Raw genomic sequence first — 23,827 nt, forward strand, 5'->3', positions numbered from 1 at the left:
CATGCAATTTAGCTGAGTATCAGGCACCTAATTTGAAGAAAATGAGTCATGAAAACTAACTGTGCGGCTGATGGAGAGCTTATAGTGTTTAAACTTTCATTAGGAAAATTTCCAGAAAATTTACCTGTCTTTCTCCTATTGATCTCAATCACAGGTGCTACCATCTTGATTAAAAGGGATAGATATGTACCTGGATCACACATCCAGTTGCGACAAGGGAAGGAAGTGTCCCAACTCTTAAATCCACTGCAAGACTTCACCTGGTACCTTCAGAGCAGACCCGACCCACAGGATGAGCCGTGCACCCCTCCCAGAGTGCTGCAGCAGAGCTTTACAGGCACCTACTTAAGAAAAATGTAGCACTGGTATATTAAGTGGTTTCAGAGCAATAAACTGTTTGCCTTTAACTTTCCCATTCTTCCCAAACCCCTCAAACCAACAATGTAATCTTAATATATTTACAAGATTGTGGGGGGTTTTGGATGCCTCTCTTCTCTGTCTTTTACACAGCAGCCAGTTGGCTGGTTTGCTTTTAAAATGTCTCTCCTAGGGAATATTCTTAGCTTTTAAGGACTGCTAAATGAAATTAATAATAGAAAGTGGCAGTCAGTCAAATAGAGGAATATAACGTGGCTAATGGAAAACTACAGGGAAGGGTGATTAAAGGGTATGTTTTCTTTTGAGGAAGGACGTCTTGTCTTCTGATTGGGAACCTTTGTTGGTTTGGTCGGGTAGCAGCTAATCCCATTTCTTGTGGCATGGCGTAGTCATAACAGGGCGAGCTTTTGAACTGTGTCTGCTTGTTGGTTGCATTCTTTGCGCTTAGAGCTGGGTTTTGGCATACCTCAACCAAGACTCCCTGTCTCCTTTTTTGACAGCGTGGACCAGATTCCTTCATGATATGCCATTGGTGCTGGTGGCCCTTCGGTGCAAAGCCATGTGAAATATTTTAACGTGTTTCATTCATAACCTAAAAACATGTGCCTACATCAGAGGTGCTGCAAAATAAAGTAACAACAGGTTTTTATAGCACGCTGCCTGGGGTTAGTAGCGTTCTGCTGTTACATGCCTGGAGCAACAGCTTCCTACATTGTTATCATCCACACAAATTTAGTATTTGAGATCTAGCATTGTAGTTCTTCAACCTTTTGCATATAAATTTAACAAAAAATCAGAGAATGAGTAGAAGAGCACATTGTTGATACTACTGTGTTTGAGGTAGGAGTTTTTTGGTGAAAATAAAATCATAGCAAAAAATATGTTTTCATACATGCATACAGCAAAAGTGTAGCCCTACGAATGTATACTCATTTAAACTAATATACATCTCCTGAATGAGCTATTTCACAGTGTGAAAACAGTAACGCTTGTTATAGGATTAGACATGTATGTATTCATACTTCCAATTAATTAACTGAAATATTTTAATAACCTATCTAAAACCGACTCAAATTAGACATCTCAGGCATTTTCCTGTAAATGCTTATTTGTAAGGGTTTGGGGTTTTTTTCTGTTTCAGTGGATTTGAGTTGGGTTTTTTGTGTGCATGTGTTTATTTTTACAATGTAATTCCCGATCTTGTTATCAATTTGAGTATAAAAAGATACGTAAAAATAATGTGAGATGAAAAAACCTGAAAAAAGTGTGGTTCTGTACAGGTTGATAGAAATGCAAGGGAAGCAATTTTTCCGTGACTTTTCTAAAGCATAACACTAAGGGAAACTTGGAAAGGTCATATGGCATATTGGTAGAATGGAAGTTATTTTAGTAAAAACATTCTGAGACGTTCATTTTGCAGTATCATAATTGCCAGGGAGGACTTTGACTTGCTTTGTTCAAGGGAATAGCATCCAAACAAAAATTTTCCTTGTATTTTCCATATGGAGCCAAAATCTAAATAAAAGATACTGACAAAAAGAGGGGTATGCATTTTTTGCTTAAGGATTAGTCTCATTTTAATTGAATATCCACAGATTCTTATGGAATAATACAAAGCAAAAAGAATAATACATACTTAACAGCAATCTATGTCTCTAGCATAAACCACCTAATTACAAACACTTTAGAAAAATGACAGTTCACACATTTTTACATGTAGGTTTGGGTTAAAAGGACCCACTACAAAGGAAAAAGAAACTGAGATAGATTATGTTATATTGTCATGGTGACTTTTTAAAATTCACTTTACCAGTAGCATGCTGTATTTTTGACTGCCAGTAGATATGGAAATACAAAAGAGAGAACATGTGCTTTTGTATTTATAGCTGTTTTGCCGGTATGTTTCACCTGCTGTCAGGCCAATCTGAGCTTATTGTCACCAGAATTTCAATAACTTTTTTGTTTTTTCATCCCTAGATAAGTAAAATAGAGGATGCGTTGCTTCTAAAACCTTTACCACTTAGGTTTTCTCATACATGTGTATGCACATCTGTAAGCAAATAATCTTTGGAAAAAATAGATGGAAAAATTGCAATGAGGTATGCTCTAAATATCCACTCACATTTACACAGTACTGTACAGGAGAAATCGTGTTAATTATCCAACTTGAATATACAGCAGCATCTCAGTTTTATTTCCTGTGTCTTCCTTGGGAATCAAACTGACAACAGGTCAAGTCCTGTGACTACCTTAAAGAGACGGGAAGGTATGTCCTAGTCTGTCACCAACGGTACAGGAAGGGATCTGATTTTCCAGTTTGTGGGCTGATGCTGGATGAATATTGACATTCAGCCATTAGACTGTGAGTAAGAACACTGTGGTTTTTGTGAATATGCTATCATGGGTGTAAAAAATCTTTTTCTGCAGCTGAAATGTGGCTATCTGTTGATTCACCATTAGAAAATATCATGAAAGGTAGAATCTGAGACCAGGAAAATGCTGTTGGTAACACCTACTTTTTGATATAACACAGTGGCATTCATAAGTCAAAATATTTATCCTTCAGAGATGTTTTTGTGAGAGAGAAACAAGGCCTGGTATACATTTGGAACATTGACCAGTATAGCAGTATTGCTAGAAGGATTTAGTTTATTTCGTTTATTTTTTAAACATATGTATATATACTGGCAAAAGTTCTAATGTAAATGCACTTTTACTAGCAACTTTTATTTTTTTTTTCTTTTGCTGGTATAGTGTATTTCTCTTATGAACTGCATCTCCAGGGGAAAGGTAAAGCTTGGCTGGCAAACCCTTCCGCAGACAGGCTTTGAGGGCAGCTCTCTTTAAGGAACTGGCAAAGAAATTTGAACAATGGCTTCAGTCACCTCCGTTTTCTGTTTGGGCCATTGTCACTGCTTGACTCCGGTGCAAGGTAAGTCTTGGGTTTAAGCCGCCAGCTGACAGCTCCCCACCAAGGCCGTTATACCACGTGGGCAGCCTCTGAGAACCCCATCAGCTGGCCTGGAGAGCTACTGAGATCTCTCACCTGCACTGCAAGGTGGATCGAAATCTGTAACGATCTTCTGAAGATGAATGCAGCATGTTTGGTGCTGTGTTTATTGCAGCATGTAGGTCTGATTTTGTTTGAAGCCTGTGCAGGTCTATCAACATCAAACTTTGCTATTTCCTCCGCATTTGGTAAAGGGACGCTGCCAACTTGATTGTTTCTGTGTTTCTGTCAAAGAATTTGTAGCTACTTTGGTTTCAAGTAGCATCTAAAATCACTGTCTGAAAGAAGTTAAATGATACTTTTTTTCTGTTGCTGCTATAAAAATGCGCTTTTTACATTTAGCTATAGTTTATCAATTATGGGTGGCAGGTTCTTTTCTATGTTGAAAAGACATACAGACATCCGTCCATCCATTCAGGAACATAACATTTATACACTCATAAAATTTTGTTAAAAATTAAAATATAGTGCATACTACTTAGAGTGCTCTATCAGAAAGTGCACTTTTTGAAAACTGTTTCAAAGAAGTTACAAATTGACTTTTGTATTCAAACAAATTACTTGCTAGCTTGAAATGAAATTGGTCATCTGTCCTTTTCACAGCTGAACTCTTAACCTTGCCCTGAAGGAATGACTTGAAAAATTACGAACTTTCATCTTCAGGTCTGCTTATTCTGTAGTTCTGCTGAAAATGTAGACAGAGTGTCTTTTCTTTGGAAAAAACCAAAACAACAAAACCAAACTCCACATTCTTCTGGTATGGTTACTGCTGAGGATCAAGAAGCCGTCTGCTTCTTCAGGCCCCAAGACTGAACGTAATTGGGGTTTCTTATCTTCCATGTCCATGTGTTCCATAACAGCAGTGTTTTCTGTGGTGTCAACATTTTTCACTGAAGTGTTTAGTAATTACAGATACATAAAAGGTTTCTGGAGCTGTACTTTTGAAACATTACTAACGCTCTATCAGTTTTGTTCGTTATATAATTGTAAACTACCCTTTCAGTGTCCAACTGCATTGCATTCTTTTGTGGAAAGCATAGCAGATGATTCTTTATCTAAATGCATAAAAACGGTGTCAAAAGAAAAGAAGGAAAATCTAGGTTTAAGTATTATCAATGGGAGACAGTGAATTAACATACTCTACAGGGAGATCTGTGATTGTTTATAGTCTGAGCTAAAATTAATTTGATCTGAGGAGTTCTTCCTTAATTTCAGTGGGTTCGTTTAGTCCATCTGACAGACCATGTGTGAAAAAGGACACCCGGTTTTGCAGATTGGGTTAACACATGAATGTTTGGAAATTTCTGACTGCTGCTTCTGTCTTGAAACAGATGCCTGCTGACTGTTGGGAAAGCTTAGGACAGAATGCCTTTTGCGGGAAGGTGGTACTTGGCATAAAACCTAAACTTCAAAAACCCCCAAAATGCTGGTCAGAATTCACTTTGTCAATAACTGGCTCATAATGAAATTTCTAGAAAGTTATGAAGATCGATTTTTGCTTGGTGCTTATCATTAAGATGCCAGTGAGACAGAATCGGGCATCTTTACCATTATCAGCTTCTAGGCTTAATGCTGCGGGTGCAGTGCTCTGTTCTTCATCCAAAGGTCTGTTCAGTAAATACATCTGTGACTGAAGTGCAGGAGAAAAACGTGTATCAGATAAGAAGTAGTGTCAGAAAGCATATATGTTGCTCCTTTGTAACATTCAGGAAAATAAAGATCTCATCTGTAGCAGCTTTATTCACTGAAAGGAAGAAAGAGAAACTTCATGCGTACATAGGAGGCATCCCTATCTTGAGGAAGATCTTGCTTTGCCAGAATTGTTCTCCAGGGGATTTCAGAGCAGAGTGAAATCGTGGTAATTTCAAATAGCCACGGGTTGGGGTTGCCAGGCTTGAAATATTCCTTAAGTGGTGAAATACGCAGGTAATTCTTCATCTGCAGTTGTCTGCAAGGGGTTTTGCCTGACAGCATTTGAGATAGTTTGTGTAAGCTGGCTCTGGTGAAATCAGGAGTTTCCAAATGATTTTGGGCAGATAGTTGTTTCTTAATTTTTCTTCCCTCTTTTGCTCACAGAATCCTCACGAGTGAAAAATACAAGAGTCTCGATATCACCTCTGCATCTCTTGGCTAACTGAGAAGCTGAACCCAGATACAGTGACCTGCCTCCACACCTGCAGCATTCTCCGCCTGGTATGGTTTTTTTCCCCGGCAGGTATGTTTATAGATGAGGCCCTCGTTACCCAGGGATGGCAAGTAGGAAATGTCAAACATCTAGCAGCTTGTCTCCGCAATAGGAGGTATTAACAGTGAATGATTGTCCGGTGTCATGAAATCAATACAAAGACAAGGCGTGAAAAACTTTCCTGTCCGTAAGGCTCCTTCTTAAAACCAGACCTTTTTGGTGTGTGTGCGTTGGTAGAAGAAGATGTGCATAAGAAGGTTCTGTGGAGGCTGCCATACAGATGGGACTCTCTTTCTGAGTTATCAGAGTGCCTTACAAACTGAGACAGAACAAATCGGGGAAAAAACATGGCATTTGCTCACAGGAATGGTATGGTGTGAGTTAACGAAAGGAACTGGCAATGAATTAACTGAGGCGGTCAAGGCTGGAATAGGTGCCTAGACCAGTGGGCACTTGGTATTTTCAGGAAGAAACATACACTGGCAATAGAAAGGACAAAAATGCACTCTTTTCATGGCCTGGATTAGATATTCCCTGGGGCAATGGCTGTTGTAACGTCGTATGGAGGAAACTGGCTGTGCAGTTTAAAGCAAAATGTCTCAGTGCTGGCCAGCAGCAAGTTAGGGGAAGGGTTTATAATTTAAACAAAAAATATATCTCTTTCTGGGCTGGTGACTAATGGACTACAGGATGCTCTTAACTTACTAAGGGTAAATATGGTATCTATTTGCACTACTTAATAGCTCTCCACAGACCATTATTGAAACACACTGGAACCTGTCCTGAAAAGTGCTATTCTTGGCTTGCTTTGCTTTGTGGTTTTTTTGTTGTTTTTTTTTTTTTTTTTTTTTTTTTTTTTCTTAAAGTAAGATGTTTCCAAAAAGTTTTAAGGACTTTGCATCTTGGAGACAGGGGAGGCAGGCTCCATGATCTTACAGAACTCGGAATAAGATGGCGACAAGGTCTTATACCAAAAGGTCATTTACGTGGGTGACTGCCAGGCTGTGTCATTCTTCTTCTCCATTCATTCCACTCTACTTCGATTCATGACATACTGGGAAGGAACAGAAAGACAGTTATTTTTAGAAAGCAAATTGTAGCAAAAATGTTATTCCCACTATGTAAAAAAATGTTTGGGTGTAATCCTCTACAAAAGGGTATCAAAGCCAAAGATAATGTCATTCATAGCTTTAATGGGCTTTCTTCTTCGCTAAGGACTCTTCCTGAGTGCATGGGACCATGAAAAAGTTACTGTAGGGTAAAGGAAGGCAGTAAGGACCCATGTGCACACCTTTACCATGTGGCAAATGCCAGGTAAATTATGGAGGGACAGCTTTTCTCAAGTGCCTCCGCAGCAGCTGCAGCTGTGAGCAGTCCCTGCTTTGGGACAGCCTGCAGTGGTTGCCGCTGTGGCTGCAGCCGCCCCGCAGCGGGGTGAAGGTGCCCCCAGCTTCCCGGGTTGGCATCCCACTGCTGCAAAGTGGCTGATGCCTCTTCTGTGCTAGGTGAGTGGCACCAGGCTAAAGAGGTCCTGAGTCTAATCCAGTCTTGCCTTTCCTGTAAGCGGATTACAAATGCAATGAAATCTATCACATGGAGACAAACAAAGGAGCGAGGGGCAAATCAAACCTGGTTTCTTGATCCTCTGCTGGGGGCACAGGCCTGCTTGGAAGAGAACCAGCAAAACAACAAGTGAGTCTCCATCACAAATGAACCACCCTCTCTTCTGGCCCTGAGGTCCCACTAGTTTCTCAGAATATTTCAGACATCCAATGGACCTTGTCAATTTTGATCAAAGCTCCTTTTTCTCTGGGAAGAGAATAGCAGAAATATGCCCTGTTCCCCCTCAGGAGCTAGTTAGATAGAATAAAAAAAGAGAGGCTATGTCACTCTGAAGCAGAGCCAAATTCAGGCCAAATTATCCTGGCATTGGATTTCGACACTGTCTTCCAAACCTCCTTAGAATTTTCCTCCCCATCTCATGTTACAGCCTCATATCTTGCCTTTACGCACACCCAAGATGCGCCCGACAGCAGAATTCAGCCCTCTGCATTGCACCGTCATGCAAATGCTACAACTGAATGTCAGGAGAATGTTCGCCAGTGCCTCTGGCTCTGGTCCACGACCAAACACGTTCTCTAGCTTTACAGAGGTCAAAAGCCGCGTTGGGAACCCATTCGCATAGGTGAAGGTCAATAACATCACAAAAGCGATGGCACAGGGAGCAGTTATAGAGAGGAGAGGCTTTATTAGTCCCCAGACACTTTAGAAGTGTCCTCCTGGGGTCCAAACATCTCCTGAGATGGCAGAGCCTGGCTCACCAGGCAGTACTGCCAAACAACAGGGCCATTCTCATCACCAAAGACAGTTTAAGATATTTTGTAAGGGAAGGATAAATAAAAAAAGCATAGCTACCTTTCCTTCTCAGCCATATCTTGTTTCTCTTCTGCCCTGTAAACACAAGTCACATTTGAAATCCATGACCTAGAGGCTAGCAGCATGGAAGGGTGACGTACCTAAGGACTTTCTGGGGAGACAGCTGGACCTCAGACAGGTTACCGGTCTGGTCAGAGGTGACCGTTAGCTTTCTGTCCCCATGATAACTGACGCCTTGATAATCCCAGTGCTCTGGGGATGCCTCTGTTGGCCCTCGGGGGAGGCAGGGGGCTGATTTGGGCTGGTCAACTCGCTTTTCAGTAGCTAATGGACTGAATCCTCCTGAACCGGCATCTCCCGTCCAGTTCAGCGGCATGAGGAGGAGCTGTTACAGCACAGTGCTCTTGTGCTGACCCAGCTGGTCCTGCCTCTGTCCCTGACTGCCTTTTGCTTTTAGCAGAGCTGACTTATCACTGTTTATGGCCACCACTTCTAACCTACATCACCAGTGATGTAATGGGTCTAGAAAATGAAACAAAACAAACTGTAAACTAATGGCCCTCTTTATGCCACTCCAGCAGAATGAAGTGGCTTTTAAAATAAGCACTGGCTCCCACTTTAAGGTCAGTTTGCACAGTCATGTGGGGAGAATGTGCCAATTTTATACATAAGAGTGATTTCTGGTGACCTTTGCTAGCACATATGGTGCATGTTCAGGATGCATGCACTTGTGGGGTTAAGAGCAATGGTTCTGTGGATAAATAACCTTTTAATCAAGCTTCTCCTCCCTCCTGCAGCTTTTGCTGATTTTGAGCAAATCAGTAGAAAGTAAGCGTAGGCTGTGTGGGATAGCAAGGTAGGATGAACACAGAATTGACGGGTTATGACACAAATAACGATGAGAGAAAGCAAAAACAACCCAAGAAAATGAACCCACCATTTATCTCTGCTCCCTGCTGTCCCCCCAATAATTGTACCTTTCTTTTCTGGCCTTGATCCTCTCTTCTTCATATCTGCAACAAACAGGAAACATTCTTTAAATGTTACCCAGTCAGGACTGTTCACTTTCAGTAAAATGCAACGTTTGCTTTGAAGGTAACAGAAACTGCAACCTGGCACAGCGTGCAGGTTCTTGCTTGGCACCGGTGTAGGAGCGAGCTAAGGCTTGTGCCCCAGGCTCTGCCCTTCTAGCACGTGGGTTTTGACTCCACACAAAATCCTGCTACAGAGGATTTCTGTCCTGCGCCTCCTCAGAGCTACACGTGCCCCCACAGCCCCCCTGATACTCACTGTAAGACGCAGTCTGGAATCTGCACATGCTCCATTGGTATTAGTTGCTCCAGTTCCTCCAGGCTGTGAACGTACTGGATCTTATTGATAAACTTCACACTGGCAGAGAGAGAGAGAGAGAGTGTATGCTTGAGGTCTTGTTTTGATGTTCTCTCCATAGGAAGTCAGAATTTTCCTGTAGGAAACAGGGAGTTCTGCATCTCTATATCCTCTGTACCCATCTCCTCCAGAGCTAATATGCTGATGACTAAAAATTGTGGTGTGATGCCCCATTACTGTACCTCCTTTGCTTTGACCCCCACCTCCCAATATCTGTAGGAGGGAAAAAGAACCACCATTTCTGCACATCCCACTAAATCTTTACATGCTATCCACTGGGACAAGCCTTGATCTGCATCCAGACCATCACAGTGTCTCCTAAAACCACCTCTGGGGTTGTCCTTGGAAGTATCAGAGAGATGTAAGACAAATGATGAACAGTCTCAGCTTGGTCACTACTGGTTAAAGGTGAGCTTAAGATCTAATTTGTGAGATTAAAGTCCCACTCCAAAACAGCCAAGTTTGGGAACATGGTATATTTACCTGATGAAGGGTCTGGATATAGCCAGCACTGTCCGGATAAACCACGAAGGATGCACAATTATCAATGCTTTGAGGTTTTTACGCAGCCTGTGGAAAAGCCAGGGGACAGAAAGTCAGATTCAGAGTAGCTTTTCTTAAACTCACCTGTAATGTATCAGGGCGCTAATCAGCAACTAATGACGCTCACCAGCCCCAGCTGGGTGGCTCCATGCAAAAGCCCTGCCCATGGCCTTAGGAACCCTATTTAAGCAGACCTGGCAGGCTGCAGGAGCACTGCTTTGCTTGGGTGCTGTGTTAGCCTCATCTCTGGGAAGGTGCTTGTGGTGGAAGGAGGGAGAAGAGGAAACGAGGAGAGTGTGAAGTAAGTCAGAAAGCTGTCCTAGAGGAAGCAAGTACAGAGTCAGGGGAGTAAGGAAGGAGGGGTGGCTGGGAAGGCTGCAAGGAAGCAATGGGAGAGATGTGGGAAGAGGCCTGGGAAGAACAAAGAGGCAACACCAACAGGATTCTCACCTTCTGTCTATCATCTGATAGCATTTCTTCAGCCAGCCAAGGCCTGGCATCCTCCTCCGGGGTGTTGCTCCGTTTAGGTACACGATCATGTAGTCTTCAGCCACCAGCAGCTCCAGGCTACTGATCACGTATCTGTTGGGTGGTGGTCAAAAGCAATGGGAACATAAGACTCAGAAAAGGTCCCTTGAGGTTTTTTCAAGTGCCTGTGTGTCATCCCAAAAGGCACCCAGGCCTTTTCTTTGTAGACCTTGGAATAGGTTTCGGATTCTCCTGGCATCTCTGCAGGATGCCTGGGGGTATTTCTCAGGGATCACTGTACTTGTTAGCATAGCGCATACGCTGATGGACATCCCTGCGCCATTCTTCTGCCTAGCAGTAGTATCTACCAGCTGTTTGGTGTTGTATGCATATGTTCTAGCCTGGTAGTGAGTCCATCACTGGCATAATTAACGCTGAATGTTTGAATACTTTGACTTATTGGACTTGGATGCAAATGCTGTGGACAGTGTCTCACCCAGTGATGCTCCAGTCTACAGCTGCACACTGGGTACCCTTGGCCTGGATTCAAACTATTTCCAGCTGAGGTTCCCGATGCAATGAATACATAGAATCTCTTTTCCCAGAGCCTGAGTTACCTTCCTTGCCCTCCTCCCCCTCGCAGACCTTGACCGGTCACTTACAGGAAGAGATTCTCCATGATGTAGTGGTAATCGGCCAGGTTACTGTCTGGGAGATAGCAGGCAGCAAAGACAATGATGGCATTGAGACCTTCTCCATAGTATCCTGGGAAATAAAGATACAGGCAGCATCAGTGATGCTTTCTGGGGGAGATGCAAGAGCTTAAGGAGAAAAACAGCAGCAAAGGTGTATTGTCAGCTTTGGGCCTGGGCTGGATTTTGTGCCTCTGTTCAGCTCTAGGTAAGCGCTGGCGCATTTGTCCTTCTTGTGGACCTTTTTCACAAGTAGATCTGCCTCTGATCCTGATTGTGGCTATAACATACACATGAAGTTCAGGGAAGGAATTTAAGTGTGCCAAAGCACGGAGCTGCGAGTTTTGCCCTTGGTGGTTGCTTGGCTTTGCTCAGGTTTCAGACAGGTCACTAATTTGACACATGGACTGTTAGCTGTGCCACCAGCTCCGGCACTCAGCCACAGAGGGAGTAAGCGCCCACAGCCCCTTCATCGCTGGCGATGCTTGCCTGCACCTAGCTGAGAGTCAGGGTATATTCAGTCTTGCTCAGAGCCAGCATTATCTCTGCTCTTGTTTATATAGCCTACATGGCTATATGTTTTTTGGCACGAGTGGGGTGCTTTTGTGCTTAGGTGCCACGTAGTTGCGCAAAACTAACAGCAATTTTTCCCTGAAAACAATCAAAGCAATCAGTCAATGATTCCCTCCGGCTTAACAAAGATGGGCTGAAAGAAATCCACCGAGCCAGGATGAGGCCACCCTCTCCCTCACCTCCGTGTGTCACCACTCTCATGTAGGGTTTGATCATCTGGAGGTCGATGCGGTGTTCCTGCTCTCCAATGATGACAGTCCTCCAGAGCCGCCCGTTAGTAGCACTCCCATCTTCTGTCCCGCCATCCCCAAACAGGTCTGCGCTGTCCCCAGGCATGTTCTTGGCTGTGGCTACAGGAGTGTCATCTGGAAAAGGGACAAATATTTTTGCCTTTAATATAATGTATGAAGAGGCTCTGCAAGAGCTTTGGTGCACAATAAGAGACAATGACAACCACAGGCTGAGGATCATCTGTTTCATCTACAGCTTTGAGCTGTGTAAGTTTGTAGTTCTTAATAATTTTGCTCCACGGCCAAATTGCAATGGAAATAAGCTTAACACCTCACACTGCTTATAGTACCTGCAGTCCCAGGTCAGGCACTGGGCTTTTTGCTGGATCTTCCTTCAGATCCATCTACGCTGGCTGAAGAGGGCATCACCTGTGCCACTTGTCTTCTGACCTGCTAGCAGAGCTGCTTGCAAGAATCCTTCTTAGCCTGAGCCAGTCAAAATCAGCCAGGTTGGCAAAGACCATGTTATTCAAGAAGTTTGAATGTTCACATGACAGCTCTGCTGGCTCTAGCAGGCATCACCTTCCAGCCGGGGGGGTGGCCCAGCTGCAGCCGGAAGGGAATGTTTGTCTACAGCCTTGTGCCTTCTCCTCGGTTAAGGCTACTCCGATGTTTGCAAGTCCCTGAACTACTTCTGCCCACCCTATCCCTGGATGGAAGTGCTGAGATAGCTGGGGTCCTAGTGGGACAGATGCTGTGTGGAAGATGGGGCTTGGCTGTGCTTTGCTGCTGGGAAAGTTGATCCTCAGCTGCTGATGCTGAGTGGTGTCAAAAGTGATTAAAATGACGCTAAAAAAAGCTCCAGCCCCTGCAAACGTTCACCCAGAACCAGCCTTTTACCTTCCCATTCCAGTTCATTCCCGTTCCCCAGGAATTCGAGGGAATCTGTCTCATCAGGTGTTTCGATATCATCCACGTTAATGTCCAGGTCATCTGGTGTGTCCAGGAAGTCATCGGAGAGAATGGAGCCTTCACTCTGGTCCAGGGAAATGTTGATTTCAGGTGCAACAAGTGTCTTCCGTTTCCGATGCGCCCCATTAAAGTTTAATGTATTTGGGGGAGCTGGAGTTAAAAGGAAAATAGCTGACAGGTTGTCCTTGTCCTGTGTCCTTAGCACAAGACATGGTGCTTTCATTATGCATCTTTCAGACTATGGTCCTGGAAGCTAAGGGTGGTGGGTCATAGCTGGGATGTACTGGGTGCCTGCAGGTATGGCTGGATTAAATTCCCAACGCTTCTGACATACCCATGTCCTCCCCCAGCTTCTCGTGAAAGGTTAGCAAATTTAAATCTCTGCTGGTTTCCTCTCCCACATGGGAATTTTTGCAGATACTCCAAGGGAACTGGCTTTTGCCCTAACTGCAAGCTGCTGTTCCCATTGGCTTCTTTTCCTTTGAACTCCTGATAAGGCAGGCTGGTACTTACAGGATGTATTCTCATCTTCTGTAGGGCTGCCCAGTGACTCCATCCCTGTCTCTTCTGGGAGAGGTCTGCAGGCAAGCCAAGATGCAGAGGTAAAAAGGGAGGAGATAACAAGTGATGTTTAGGAGAAAGCCACTCCATGGCAGGCAGTGGAGAGAACTGGGGACATCAGGGAAAAACAGGCAACCCCATGTGCACTCTGCCCTTTCCCTCTTACCTATGAGCTCAGCCTGAGCAGTACCCTCAGGTGACTTGCCCAAGAGCAACCCAGCAGCTGGGCTTTCTTGCTGCAATACTGTGCAATCCCTGCTAACACCCGAACCATCCCTGCATTTCTCCCCTAGTACATCCCTCATGCTGCCATTCAGCCAAGAGGCTGGAAAATCCAGCCAGGGACATGGGAACAAATCCTGTCCCCAGAAGAGCCTGGTAACATCCTCATTCTCTCCATATTATCCCCATTTTTATCTCTGCCAGAAGTTTGAGAGGCAGTGCCAAGCTCTAGGGCTCTGGGGTACCAGGGAACATATTCTGCAGTCGGTACTTTGCCTGTATCCTGTTCCCTGCGCAGCGCAGGCAATGCAGCGGGCTGCCCAGCCAGTCTGGCGGTTCCCAAGCCAGGTGGGGGGTGCTTTGATCCCAGCAGCAGCTGAGCTAGCAGCGGAGGCTTAGCACAAGAGCACTTTGCACTCTCTGCCAATGGTTTTGTAAAGTGCATCTTGCTTTCTGCCACAGGCCTTGGCTGCAGCAGAGCACAACTTTATCCAGCGCAGCTGCCTCCTGAGGCTGTAGTGACTTTGCCCTAAGGCAGGCGGTGGTCGAGGCAAGGGTCAGACCTAAGTGTGAACCCAGAACTGTCACCCCATCCTCACCTCAGCCCTCACCCGACAAAAGCTGACTGTGATACCCAGACCCTGCTGAGGTCTGGAAGCCGGCTTGCCCTCAGCTAAGATGCAGGCAGCAACGCTCAGATCTGTAGCTCAGAGCCAGGACCCACCGCTGCCTTCCTGGGGCTCCAGGAGTTGTAGCTTCTCATGCCTGGCTCCTGCACCCTCCTCGTATAAATCACCATGCCTCCAGCCGGAGGCTAGAGGTATTGATTGATTTAAAAGTTGGCTTGCCTGTATATATGCTAATGCCAAACCTCATTACGCGGCTGTCACCCTTTGGAAACTGCAGCGTTGCTCCTGACCCATGTTGGGGTAAGTGAAGCCAGGATCTGGCCCCCAGTACTGCAGTGAGGAGCCCCAGCTGGTGACTGAGCAGCGTACTGCCCACCCTCAGCTGGAGACTTCTACGGACAATCTTCCCCTTAATTTGGGCTGGGACTTGTGCCTGTCCTCTGGCATTAGCTGGGTTTGAAACTTCTTGCACAGCTTGACCAAACCCCAGCAACCCCATGGCAAGTTCTTGTTGTCAAAGGTCTGCCTAAAAGGGTCCTGAGCCATTCGTGTTTCACCTGCCCCTTGCTGGAAGCTCTCCCTTGACACAAGGAAGGGCTCATCCCTCCAAGTGTAAAATCCTGGGTACTGGGACAGCCCTGGGGTGAAACGGGGATAAACCCCACCAGTTTTAAGGCAGCACTGTAACAGGGGTGTGTGTGTGCAGATAAACCCCACCAGTTTTAAGGCAGCGCTGTAAGGGGGGCGGGGGGGGGGGGGGGGGGGGCCGGATAAACCCCACCAGTTTTAAGTCCAGCAGCTGCTGAGGTCCAGCGAGACAGCGGGGGGGAGACTGATGGGGACCGGTACCTCCCAGTCCGCAGGGGGATACAGCCTCGCTCTGCCCTGCAAAGGCTCCTCTTCTTGCTGCCATGACACCAGAGCCACCAGCCAAATTAAACCCTATAAATATTTAGATTAAGGGATAATCCTCTCCTAGCTGGTTATTGTATATTTATGAGTGTTGAAGACCTGATCAAAGGCGCTTGCTCCTTGCTCGCGGGTGCAGCACCTGGACCCCGTGGGCTGCCACGATATTCCTGAGCGGTCAGAGACACCCCTCTGCCCCCTGCTAGCTTTTCCCCCTCCCTTCGGCTTTTGTCTGGAAGGGGTCGGGCTGGTTGTTTGTCCAGCTGGGAGCTGGCGCCTGGCACAGCTCGGTGAGGCAGCATCACAGGGCCCAGCTGTACCCCGGGTACGTGCTGCACAGGCACCCCGCGCTCCGGTGCTAGCAGCCGTTTACAAAAAGCGGTTCAGAAGTCAGAGGTGAAGAAAAAGGCTTTCTTACCTTCCCAAAGGCTGCTCGGATCACTGCCTCCCAGTCTCTCCCGTAAATCTTCCTTCCCAAACGCAGCTAGCCCCGGATGCCAAATTTTCTGAATGAAGCAGGTTTTCTAGGGGACGGGTGCCACCATTTTGCTCTCTGCTGCCAGCATGCTGCCCTGCTTCCCTCTGCCAGCACCTTCTCTCGGGCCCCAGCCAGCCCGAGCCTTCACTGACCGTGATCCGATGGATTCATGGATTCGTGATGGAGTGAGCATGCTCCTGTATCCGCCCCGCTGCACGCTACAGCATCATTGCAGGACAGCACTTGCACCAACAGCTAAGACACTGTCAGCAGAAGGCTGAACCTTGGGGGGAGCAGCAGGAGGGGGGACCCTTTCCTCCCCGCTCGCCCAGCGCCTTGGCGCTGCACCTTTGCAACCTGCAAGGCAGGAGCTTGCTCTGCAGATCAGCTTCTCAGGGAGGGGTGGGAATGTTGCCTTGTGTCCTTAATGAGCAGCTGAATTCAGTTTCCCCAGCCCAGATCTTTGTCTAGGGTATGCTTGGTTTTGGTGGTTTTTTTGTTTTTTTTTTTTTTTTGTGGCAAGATTGGTTAATCACAGCTAAGCAAAAATAGCTATGCAGCAAATCATCTGCTGGAGAGCTACTGTCCCACATGCAGCAGCTTCTGCCCTATTATTTTAATGCTTCTAGGGGGAAGCGTCTTGAAAATTTTTATTTATTTATTTTTAACGCTAGTTAAACACAGCTGGCATTCACTCATTTGCCTAGTGGCTGTTTGGGCTTTGTTCCCCTTGCATCATTCCTGACTGAACCCCTCTGCAGCCAGTCTATCAGCAGGCTGGGGAGCTTGTTCGTCGGGCTCTGGCCTTGTCCCTGCCACTGATCTGCCACCCAGCCACGGTCACATCCCTTCGCCTCTGCCCACTTTGCCAGGCAGGAGTGGTGACACCCGTGTCCCGTGGTGCTGAGGGCTCGGCAGCAGAAACGCCGTTGAAGGCTGGACTGTGGCTGGGGTAAGTTTGCTGCTTGCGTGGCCAGTGTGAAATGGAGCCTGGCAGCTCCTGCTCCGAGGTGAGGGTGTGGGTTAGTGCCTGGGTGTCCGGGTGCCAGACCAGCTTTGCCCCTTTTTTCTAGGGAGCCTTGGGTCAATGCCTTCCTTTTCCTTTTCCGTACCTTGTCTGCCTTCCTACTCCATTAAGTGCTTGTCCTCGCAGTGCTCTGAGGGAGCCTTGGACTGGCAGAGCTCCATCAGCCCAAAGCTGCTCTCAGAGGAAAGAAACCCCCATCCTAGAAACCCAAGGGCTTGGCTGAGCCCACGGCTGGGGCCAGCGGAAGGACGAGCCACGTCCCGTGCGCCGGGTGCTGGGCTGGCAGACAGAGGGGTTCAGAGAGCGACGCAGCTGGGCCGGGGGTAAGTGAGCGAGGCTCATCTGCCAGCACCCAGGGACACAGGAGCCCCTTTCTAGCAGGGCTGGGGCTGTGCGTGCCCCCCCGCACAGCACACTGCGCCTCTGTCTGTGCACACAGGGGCTCTGTGGGCTGCGGGGGAATCCAGCTGCGGCTGGGCAGGGTGAGACGGCCCTGAGAAGCCCCTCGGCAGCCCGCACTCAGCTGCAGCAAGGCTTGGTGTTGGCCATGCTGTGTGCACCCCAGGAAGCTGCTGCTGGGCCACGGGCTTCAGTGCTGGATGTGTGGGGCAGTGCTGGGGTGCGGATGGGTGTGGGTGCACCCTCTGGGTGGCTGAACTCCCGTTCAGCGCACACCGACCTTATGGGGTTTTTTTTGGGCGCTCTGTACAGTTAGTAATGTCTGTGAAGACAAAAGCTGCCGCTGTGGCACCTTCCATCACCCACATGTCATTTCCTACAAGATTTGCAGCCATTTAGGTTCTGCCTGTCAGTTTGAGTGGTCATTGCATCCCGATGACTCTGCATGCTGTGGCAAATCCCTGGCAAAGCAGCATTGCTCTGTTTGGGGAGACACTGCTTGATCCAGAGACTGGGGAAGGAGTCCGTCCATCCATCCCTCCCTCCCTCCCTACACGCACTCATTCATCCATGCTAAGCTCCCTGTACTCTGCACCTGGCTCCTTACCCTCTCCTTGACATACTCACAGAAGGTTGCCAGAAGCCTCCCCAAAATGTTTGAGCATTCCGAGCAGCCTTGCTACAAAACGCTCTGTTCTCTGGCCAGAATCGCCCTGTTGGAGTTAAGACTCCTGTTGCCTGGGGTGGTGGTGGGAGGGACCTGTATGCTCCATGCCGTGCTGGTTTCTTACAGGAAGAAACAAAATTCTCCCTGGCTTTTATGGGGGGAACAAACCTGGGGAAGTCCTCGTCTTGCCACTCTTCCTTCACATCCACGTTTTCCATCCGCAAAGTGGCTTCGGTGGTCCCCATCGTACTCAGAGCTGGGGTGGCTGCACAGCGGTTCCCCTGGGGAAGGGCTCAGGCTGGAAGTGGAAGGCAGAGAGGCTGGCATTGAGCATCATGGCCGGGGAACGTTCATCCGAACCATTCAGGGCGGGTGTGCTGGTGCTGTGCTCCGCAGAGAAGCAGCGTGATAGCTGCTTGTTTTGCAAAAGCAACAAGGCAAGGACAAGGGGGTTTGTGGCTACTTGACACACTTTGGACAAGGAGGAGGGGGGGGGGGGTTTGGCCCTGGATCAAAGCAATAGCTATCTCTCTGCTCGGTTGTGACCTTAGCTCTTCTCCCTGAGGATCAACACTGTCTGGGCTGATGTCTGCCTGCTTTTCCCTTGCTACTTCTCTTCCAATCCTCATCTCAGCATAAAGAAGCACCTCTGCTGAGGCAAATGAAATGTGGCTAAACGGAAAAAGAAGAGCGAGCTCCTCCAAGGCTGGCTTCAGGTTGCCTTGGCAGTAGCACGTTTCCATTTTACTGGCCTGGGCAGAAGTTAATGGCTGTGGTTTTGCTGAGAAATTCCTGACTACTGGTGTCTGGTCTGTGCTCCATCCCCATGCTTCTCCCCGCACCCAGAGAGAAACTGTGGAGGGTGAGGAGGCCTTCACAGGATGGTGAATAACCTTCCAGACCCCTGAAGAATTTGCATCCCTGTCTTGCTCCCCAGGTAAACGAAAAACGATGCCAAAAAACTGGAGCACCTCAAACGGAGGCAAGTGCTGCTCCTCAGCTGCTTCTCTCCTGCAGTGCCAGGAGCAGGACCGGCTCCGACCCAGCGAGCCTGGTTCTCACCCATCCTAACACCGCGGCAGCACAAGGGGCCCCGAGGACCATGTGTGTTTGCTGTCACTAGAAGGTTCCTGCGCCGCCAGCCAGCACAAATCAACCCCTTGTACCCATTTACCACGGCCTGCAGCCCCTCACAGGGTGCGTCAGGGCTCAGACCCCTTGCAGGGCTGGGTCTGCTCAGAGGGAGCAGGGATGCTGCTTTCGGCTGGAGGCAGCACCTGGGCCCGAGGGGACAAGGTCAGCTTTTAAATCAGCTCGTGTGCTGGGCACGTGCATTAACCCATCCACTGCAGGGCAGCTCTGAATGTCCTTCCCGAGCTGAGCCTTCACAATATAAACGTGTCCAGGCACTGGCCTGGATAGTAACACATATGTTTTTTTGGGGATAAGGGAGCTAGGGTGATTTCCCAAGTGGATGGGGCTGCTCTGCCTCTCCCCTGGTGTCAGGAAAATCAGCATCTAGCAGTTCGACCCATTGCTATAGGCTCTTCTAGACAGCCAGTGCTTTTACTGCTTCCTTTGGATGCTTCTATTTACAGAGGGTGTCGCTGGTGATGATCTGGAGGAAGATAAATCTGTCTGTCTGTATCTGCTTTAAAGGAATGAAGCTACGTAGAGGCCTGAGTAAATCCAGCATCTGACTTTATTACAGGCACTGGCAGAGATAGCAATGAGAGCAAAGAGCTGGCTGCGAGCGTCGCAGCGTGCACTCCCTGCCCGGCATCTCTCAGCCTTTCCTCCCAGCACATCATGTATTCTGTCCTCAGCCCCATGCCTGGCTGCATGCGATGCCCATGCATGGTCACGTATGTCTCCATTTTTTTATTTCCCTACATGCAGGCAAAGGAGATACCTTGGGGCTCAGGGAGCCCCCACCTTCCCTCCCTCCTCCCCACCGCTGTCATCTGCTTTCTGCTAACCCTGAAGGCATCATGGAGGGAAGAAGAGAAAGGAAAGATACCAAAGCAAATCCCGGGCTGGAGTCTGACGTTTCTTAATGTCAAACATTGCCCGGCAGTATGGAAGCCCAGATGATGCTGTACTCACCGATGCTTGTGGCTAATGAGGAACAAAGAAGATCCTGCCTGTAGCCCAGCTAGGCATTCCTCCCCGCAGAGCCGGGCTGCTCAGGGGGTCCAGCGCCTGGATCCGGGTGCAGATGTGTGCAGCTTCCTCAGCGGAGGAGCGCGGGGACGCATCTAGGTCGGCCTTTCTCGCAGCAGCCGTTGCTTTGTGATTTGGATTTTGTTGGGGGGGCGGAATTGAGGGCAGTTACTCGTATTCTTCCATGGCTGCTCCTCCTCCGCTGCCTCCCTCCCCTCCAAGGTATTTGATTATTATTTTTTGCTTGCAGCTGGTAAGCCTCAGCTCTCTTAAGTCAGCTAATCGTACTGCTTTTGTGTGTGAGGAGGATGGCGGCGGTGGTGGTGACAGGGAGGGGGGTGTTATGGAGGATGGGTGGAGAGAGGAGCTGCAGGCACCCCCCTTTCGGTGCCACCCCCCCGCCAATGGGCTGCGCGGTACCAGTATCTCCCTGCTCTCTTCCTCCGGGTGAGTGATGCTGCCAGGGGCTGAGCGCACAGCCTCCTTGCTGCGCTCAGTGGGAGCCAGGGATGCCCGTCATCCAGCAGGATCTGGTCCTAGAGGAGGCGTGGGAGCTGGGGAGGGGTGGGTAAGAAGGGGAGGGCTTTTTAACACAGTGTATCATTCACTGAGAAAGTAAAAGGTGGCCTCTGCGGTGTGCTAGGATGCAGGATTTAATGGTCCATCTTGCCTTGCACATGCAAAACTTGTTTGTAACCTAAACCTTAGGCACTGGTCTCGCTTCTGGTGCTGGGGCTGTACAGACAGACCTGACAGATGGTCATTCTTGCGCTGGGAGATCAACTCCTGTTCCTTGCTTCCAGGGCGTCTGCAACTGCATCAAAGCCTGACACCTTTGCTTGGTTCCTTTGCAAACCTAGAAGTGAATGAAGAAGCAGTGATTTTTCACCTGCTCCAGCCTCGGGCTCCCACGCCTGCTTCTGATTCCTGAGCTCCAGCAAGCAGCCTCCCCTCCAGCTCAGGCCAGAGCCTCTGCTAGAGGCAGAGTTAGTTTGATGATGTCTGCAGTCACAAGTCCCCCTCGTGTGCATCGAGCGGCCAGCATGCTTGGTGCCGTGCAAAGATGAAGGTAGCTCTGGCTTTAGCTACACCAGTGAAGGAAGAGTGAGGGTTTGTCTTCTGAGTCATAGCAGAAATGGTCAGAGGGAGGACATCGATTATATCACTGACAGAGCAGGACTGTGAAGTCAGCCTGTGCCTGCTGCCCTGGGATTTTCCTGTTACTCTCTGCTAATGATGCATTTGATTTTTCTTTTCAGGGCTGCTCAGTGGGAAGAGGAGCTGCGGTGATCTGGGGGTCAAGGCAGGTGGGGAGGTGGTGGAGTGCTGTGTGCTGGAAGCCGGAGTCTACCTATTGCACCCCTCTTTCTGTTATGGTAAGAGTGGAGTCCTGTCTTGGTCCTGGCTGTCATGCAGCCCTCTCGTGCAGTCTCGGCACGGTGCAAGGGCTCTCCAGCAGTGCCAGCTGAAGCTTGCGGGCTCAGGAGAAGGGCTGATGTGCTGTGCTGACAAGTCAAGTCACAGTTTCACAAGGCTCACTCCGGGCTGGGCCACACCATGCTTCTCCCATCACTTCACCCATTCCATCCTCCTCCTGTAACCGTACGTCCTTGCTGGGTGCTCACATGTCCCACATGCTGGCAACCGCCTCTGGATATTTCTCATCTGGGCTTTTGGAGAGTGTCTGGGTCTGTCGTCATCTCCACGTAAAGACCCCTGACAAGGTCAGGGAACAGGAGTGTGCACGGAGAGAGAGGAGAGTATGGAAATCTCACACCCCATTTATCCCCTGGACCTCCCTCTCTGGGATACTCTGCCAGCCTCAAACATTTTAACACCCTGGCTGTTAAGAAAGACATTTTAAACACCTTAAATTTCAACTAGATGCCCAGAACCCACACAGACGTGCGCCGGTACCTCAATGGGGAGGTGGCGTGTGCCCAGCCCTTACAAACCCAAGTGCCGTAGCTTTCTGCAGACATTGCTGTTCTTTTAGGATGAGCGGCTCCTGCAGGATGAGGTGCTGAGGACAGTATTTCCTCAATCCAGTGGATGTCACCATAAAGCAAACAACACACATCAGTGCTAGCCAAACACTGGCAGCTCCTAGCCACGTGTACGGTCAGCCTTGAGGTGGGGTATCCCTGGCTTGCATCTCACATTCTGGGCATCCCTGAGGTCCAGGATACACAAGATACTTATGGATGCTTTAGGGATGCATTGTATTTCTTTGTGTGTGCTATGTATTAGAAACAGGAGATTCGTGGAGACAGAAGGAGATGCCAGGAAGTCTGTAACTTTTGATGGCTCCAAAGTTAATTGTCAAAGTCCACAGGGCCATCCCTGGCTAAGGTGAATATTTGCCTTTTACCTTCATTTTTATATGAGAATAGTTCTCGTGTTTTCCAAGGCAGCTGAAGCCCGGGAGCACACGATGACATACGGCAGCATGTGAATGCCACCTACCGGCTGCGGCTCCAGGGCTGGGGGCCGGGGTGCTGCTCCCCAGCCCCAGCACCCATGGGGGCAACCCGCTCACTGATGGGCTGGGTGAGCCCACCTCTGCTTCCCAGGTTTTGTTGGGACTCTGTTTTCTTTAAGTATTCTGGGCTGTATGAAGTGGACACTGCACCAAGTTGGTTTTCCAGCACTGCGGTTCCTCTGGGAATTCTCCGGCGCTGAGCCCAGGTCCTGCCAGTTTGGAGGAGGCGGCAGCAAGGCAGGGGAATGGGTTGTGCAGGATCAGGTCCTGCCTGGTGCTGGCTGTTTTCCTAAGCACCTTCTACCCTCTTCCCTCCTTTTGCCTATCTCCACATGCTCCTCTCACCTGGAATAAGGTGTTTTTCTGTTGATAGTGGGTTTTTTTTTCAATCTGTGAGCCAAATACTCACATGAGTTGGAGAAAAGGACGGTGTGTCACTTTTGGAAAGACACCGACTCTAATGTGAGCATCTTCCTTTTATTTTCTTGAACTTGATGCTTATTTTTAGGCAGCAAGAGCTTGTGCTGATGGGGACTTTCTGCAATCCCGCAGGTCACCAGCAGCCCGGAGGCTCCAGATTAATTTCCTACCTGTATGAACCCGTGACTGAAATTACTGGTTTGTTCCAAAGTGCTGCTGTTACCGCAACGAATCCGACTGTTTCCCGTGCACTGGTGGGTCGCAGGCAGAAGCCTGATCTGGGATCTGCCACGGGGGGGCGGTGGATCCCCCCCGCCCGCGGGAATCCCGTGCTGGGGCTGAGCTGCAGGGAACGGGCTGCAGAGGTCACTTTGCACCAGGAGATGGCTGGGGCCAGCACCTGGCAGCCTCCCGGGGCCTTTCTCCGAAGGGAAAACCGGAAAAGGTGCTGCCAGCCCCAGCCTGCGCCTGCTGGCGCTTTAAAGACGGGCTGAGATGCTGTTTCCAAAAGCCGATATTGCAAAGGTGCTGCCGCTGGAGCAAGGACCTTTGCAAAGCAGAGAAGTAAGAGGTACGCACTGGGTGAACTGGGGCTCTGGGGCTTTACTGGTGGCTAAACGCAAACCCTCCCCAAATTCTGGCCAGGACAGGCTGCTGGAGCCGAGGGCTCAGCACCATCTCCGCCCCCCAGGACTACGGCTTGTTCGCACGCTGCACACATGCAGCGTTTGCACACACGTCTGTGTAGTTCTGGGCGTCTGGTTGAAATTCAAGGTGTTTAAAATGTCTTTCTTAACGGCCAGGATGTTAAAATGTTTGAAGCTGGCAGAGCATCCCAGAGAGGGAGGTCCAGGGGATAAATGGGGTGTGAGATTTCCATACTCTCCTCTCTCTCCGTGCACACTCCTGTTCCCTGACCCCGTCAGGGGTCTTTACATGGAGATGACGACAGATCCAGACACTCAAAAATGAGAAATGTCCAGAGGCTGTTCTCTTTCCCCTCCTTTTTGACAAGCTTGGGCATTTCCCAAATTTTCCCAAAGTCATTGGCATT

The 23,827-nt window shown here is 48.6% G+C and overlaps 1 protein-coding gene and 1 long non-coding RNA gene across 7 annotated transcripts in view; one reads left to right on the forward strand and one right to left on the reverse strand.

Moving 5' to 3' along the window:
* Nucleotides 1–2,572, forward strand: part of LOC121086442 — a 13,146-nt gene extending 10,574 nt beyond the window's left edge. For all 4 annotated transcript variants that reach the window (XR_005827362.1, XR_005827363.1, XR_005827365.1 and 1 more), the window contains one exon: nucleotides 155–2,572. This is a non-coding gene — a long non-coding RNA (uncharacterized LOC121086442). The remainder of the gene's footprint in view (nucleotides 1–154) is intronic.
* Nucleotides 1,930–20,371, reverse strand: ATCAY (ATCAY kinesin light chain interacting caytaxin). Of its 3 annotated transcripts, none has more exons than XM_040590212.1 (13): nucleotides 19,815–20,371; nucleotides 17,877–18,006; nucleotides 13,330–13,394; nucleotides 12,745–12,966; nucleotides 11,794–11,979; nucleotides 11,012–11,114; nucleotides 10,332–10,463; nucleotides 9,822–9,908; nucleotides 9,240–9,338; nucleotides 8,927–8,962; nucleotides 7,989–8,024; nucleotides 7,203–7,235; nucleotides 1,930–6,627 (listed from the first exon to the last, which is right to left on the reverse strand). In XM_040590212.1, the coding sequence occupies exons 2-13, from the start codon at nucleotides 17,951–17,953 to the stop codon at nucleotides 6,618–6,620; spliced, it is 1,086 nt and encodes a 361-aa protein (XP_040446146.1). In that variant the 5' UTR covers nucleotides 17,954–18,006; nucleotides 19,815–20,371; the 3' UTR covers nucleotides 1,930–6,617. The 3 variants fall into 3 exon arrangements, with proteins under 3 accessions (XP_040446146.1, XP_040446145.1, XP_040446147.1); XM_040590211.1 differs by having other exon boundaries at nucleotides 7,203–7,238; XM_040590213.1 differs by lacking the exons at nucleotides 17,877–18,006; nucleotides 19,815–20,371 and adding an exon at nucleotides 15,556–16,119 and having other exon boundaries at nucleotides 7,203–7,238.
* Nucleotides 20,372–23,827: the final 3,456 nt, after the last annotated feature.

The sequence above is a fragment of the Falco naumanni genome, chromosome 4 (genome assembly GCF_017639655.2).
Source record: "Falco naumanni isolate bFalNau1 chromosome 4, bFalNau1.pat, whole genome shotgun sequence".
Classification (NCBI taxonomy): Eukaryota; Metazoa; Chordata; class Aves; order Falconiformes; family Falconidae; genus Falco; species Falco naumanni.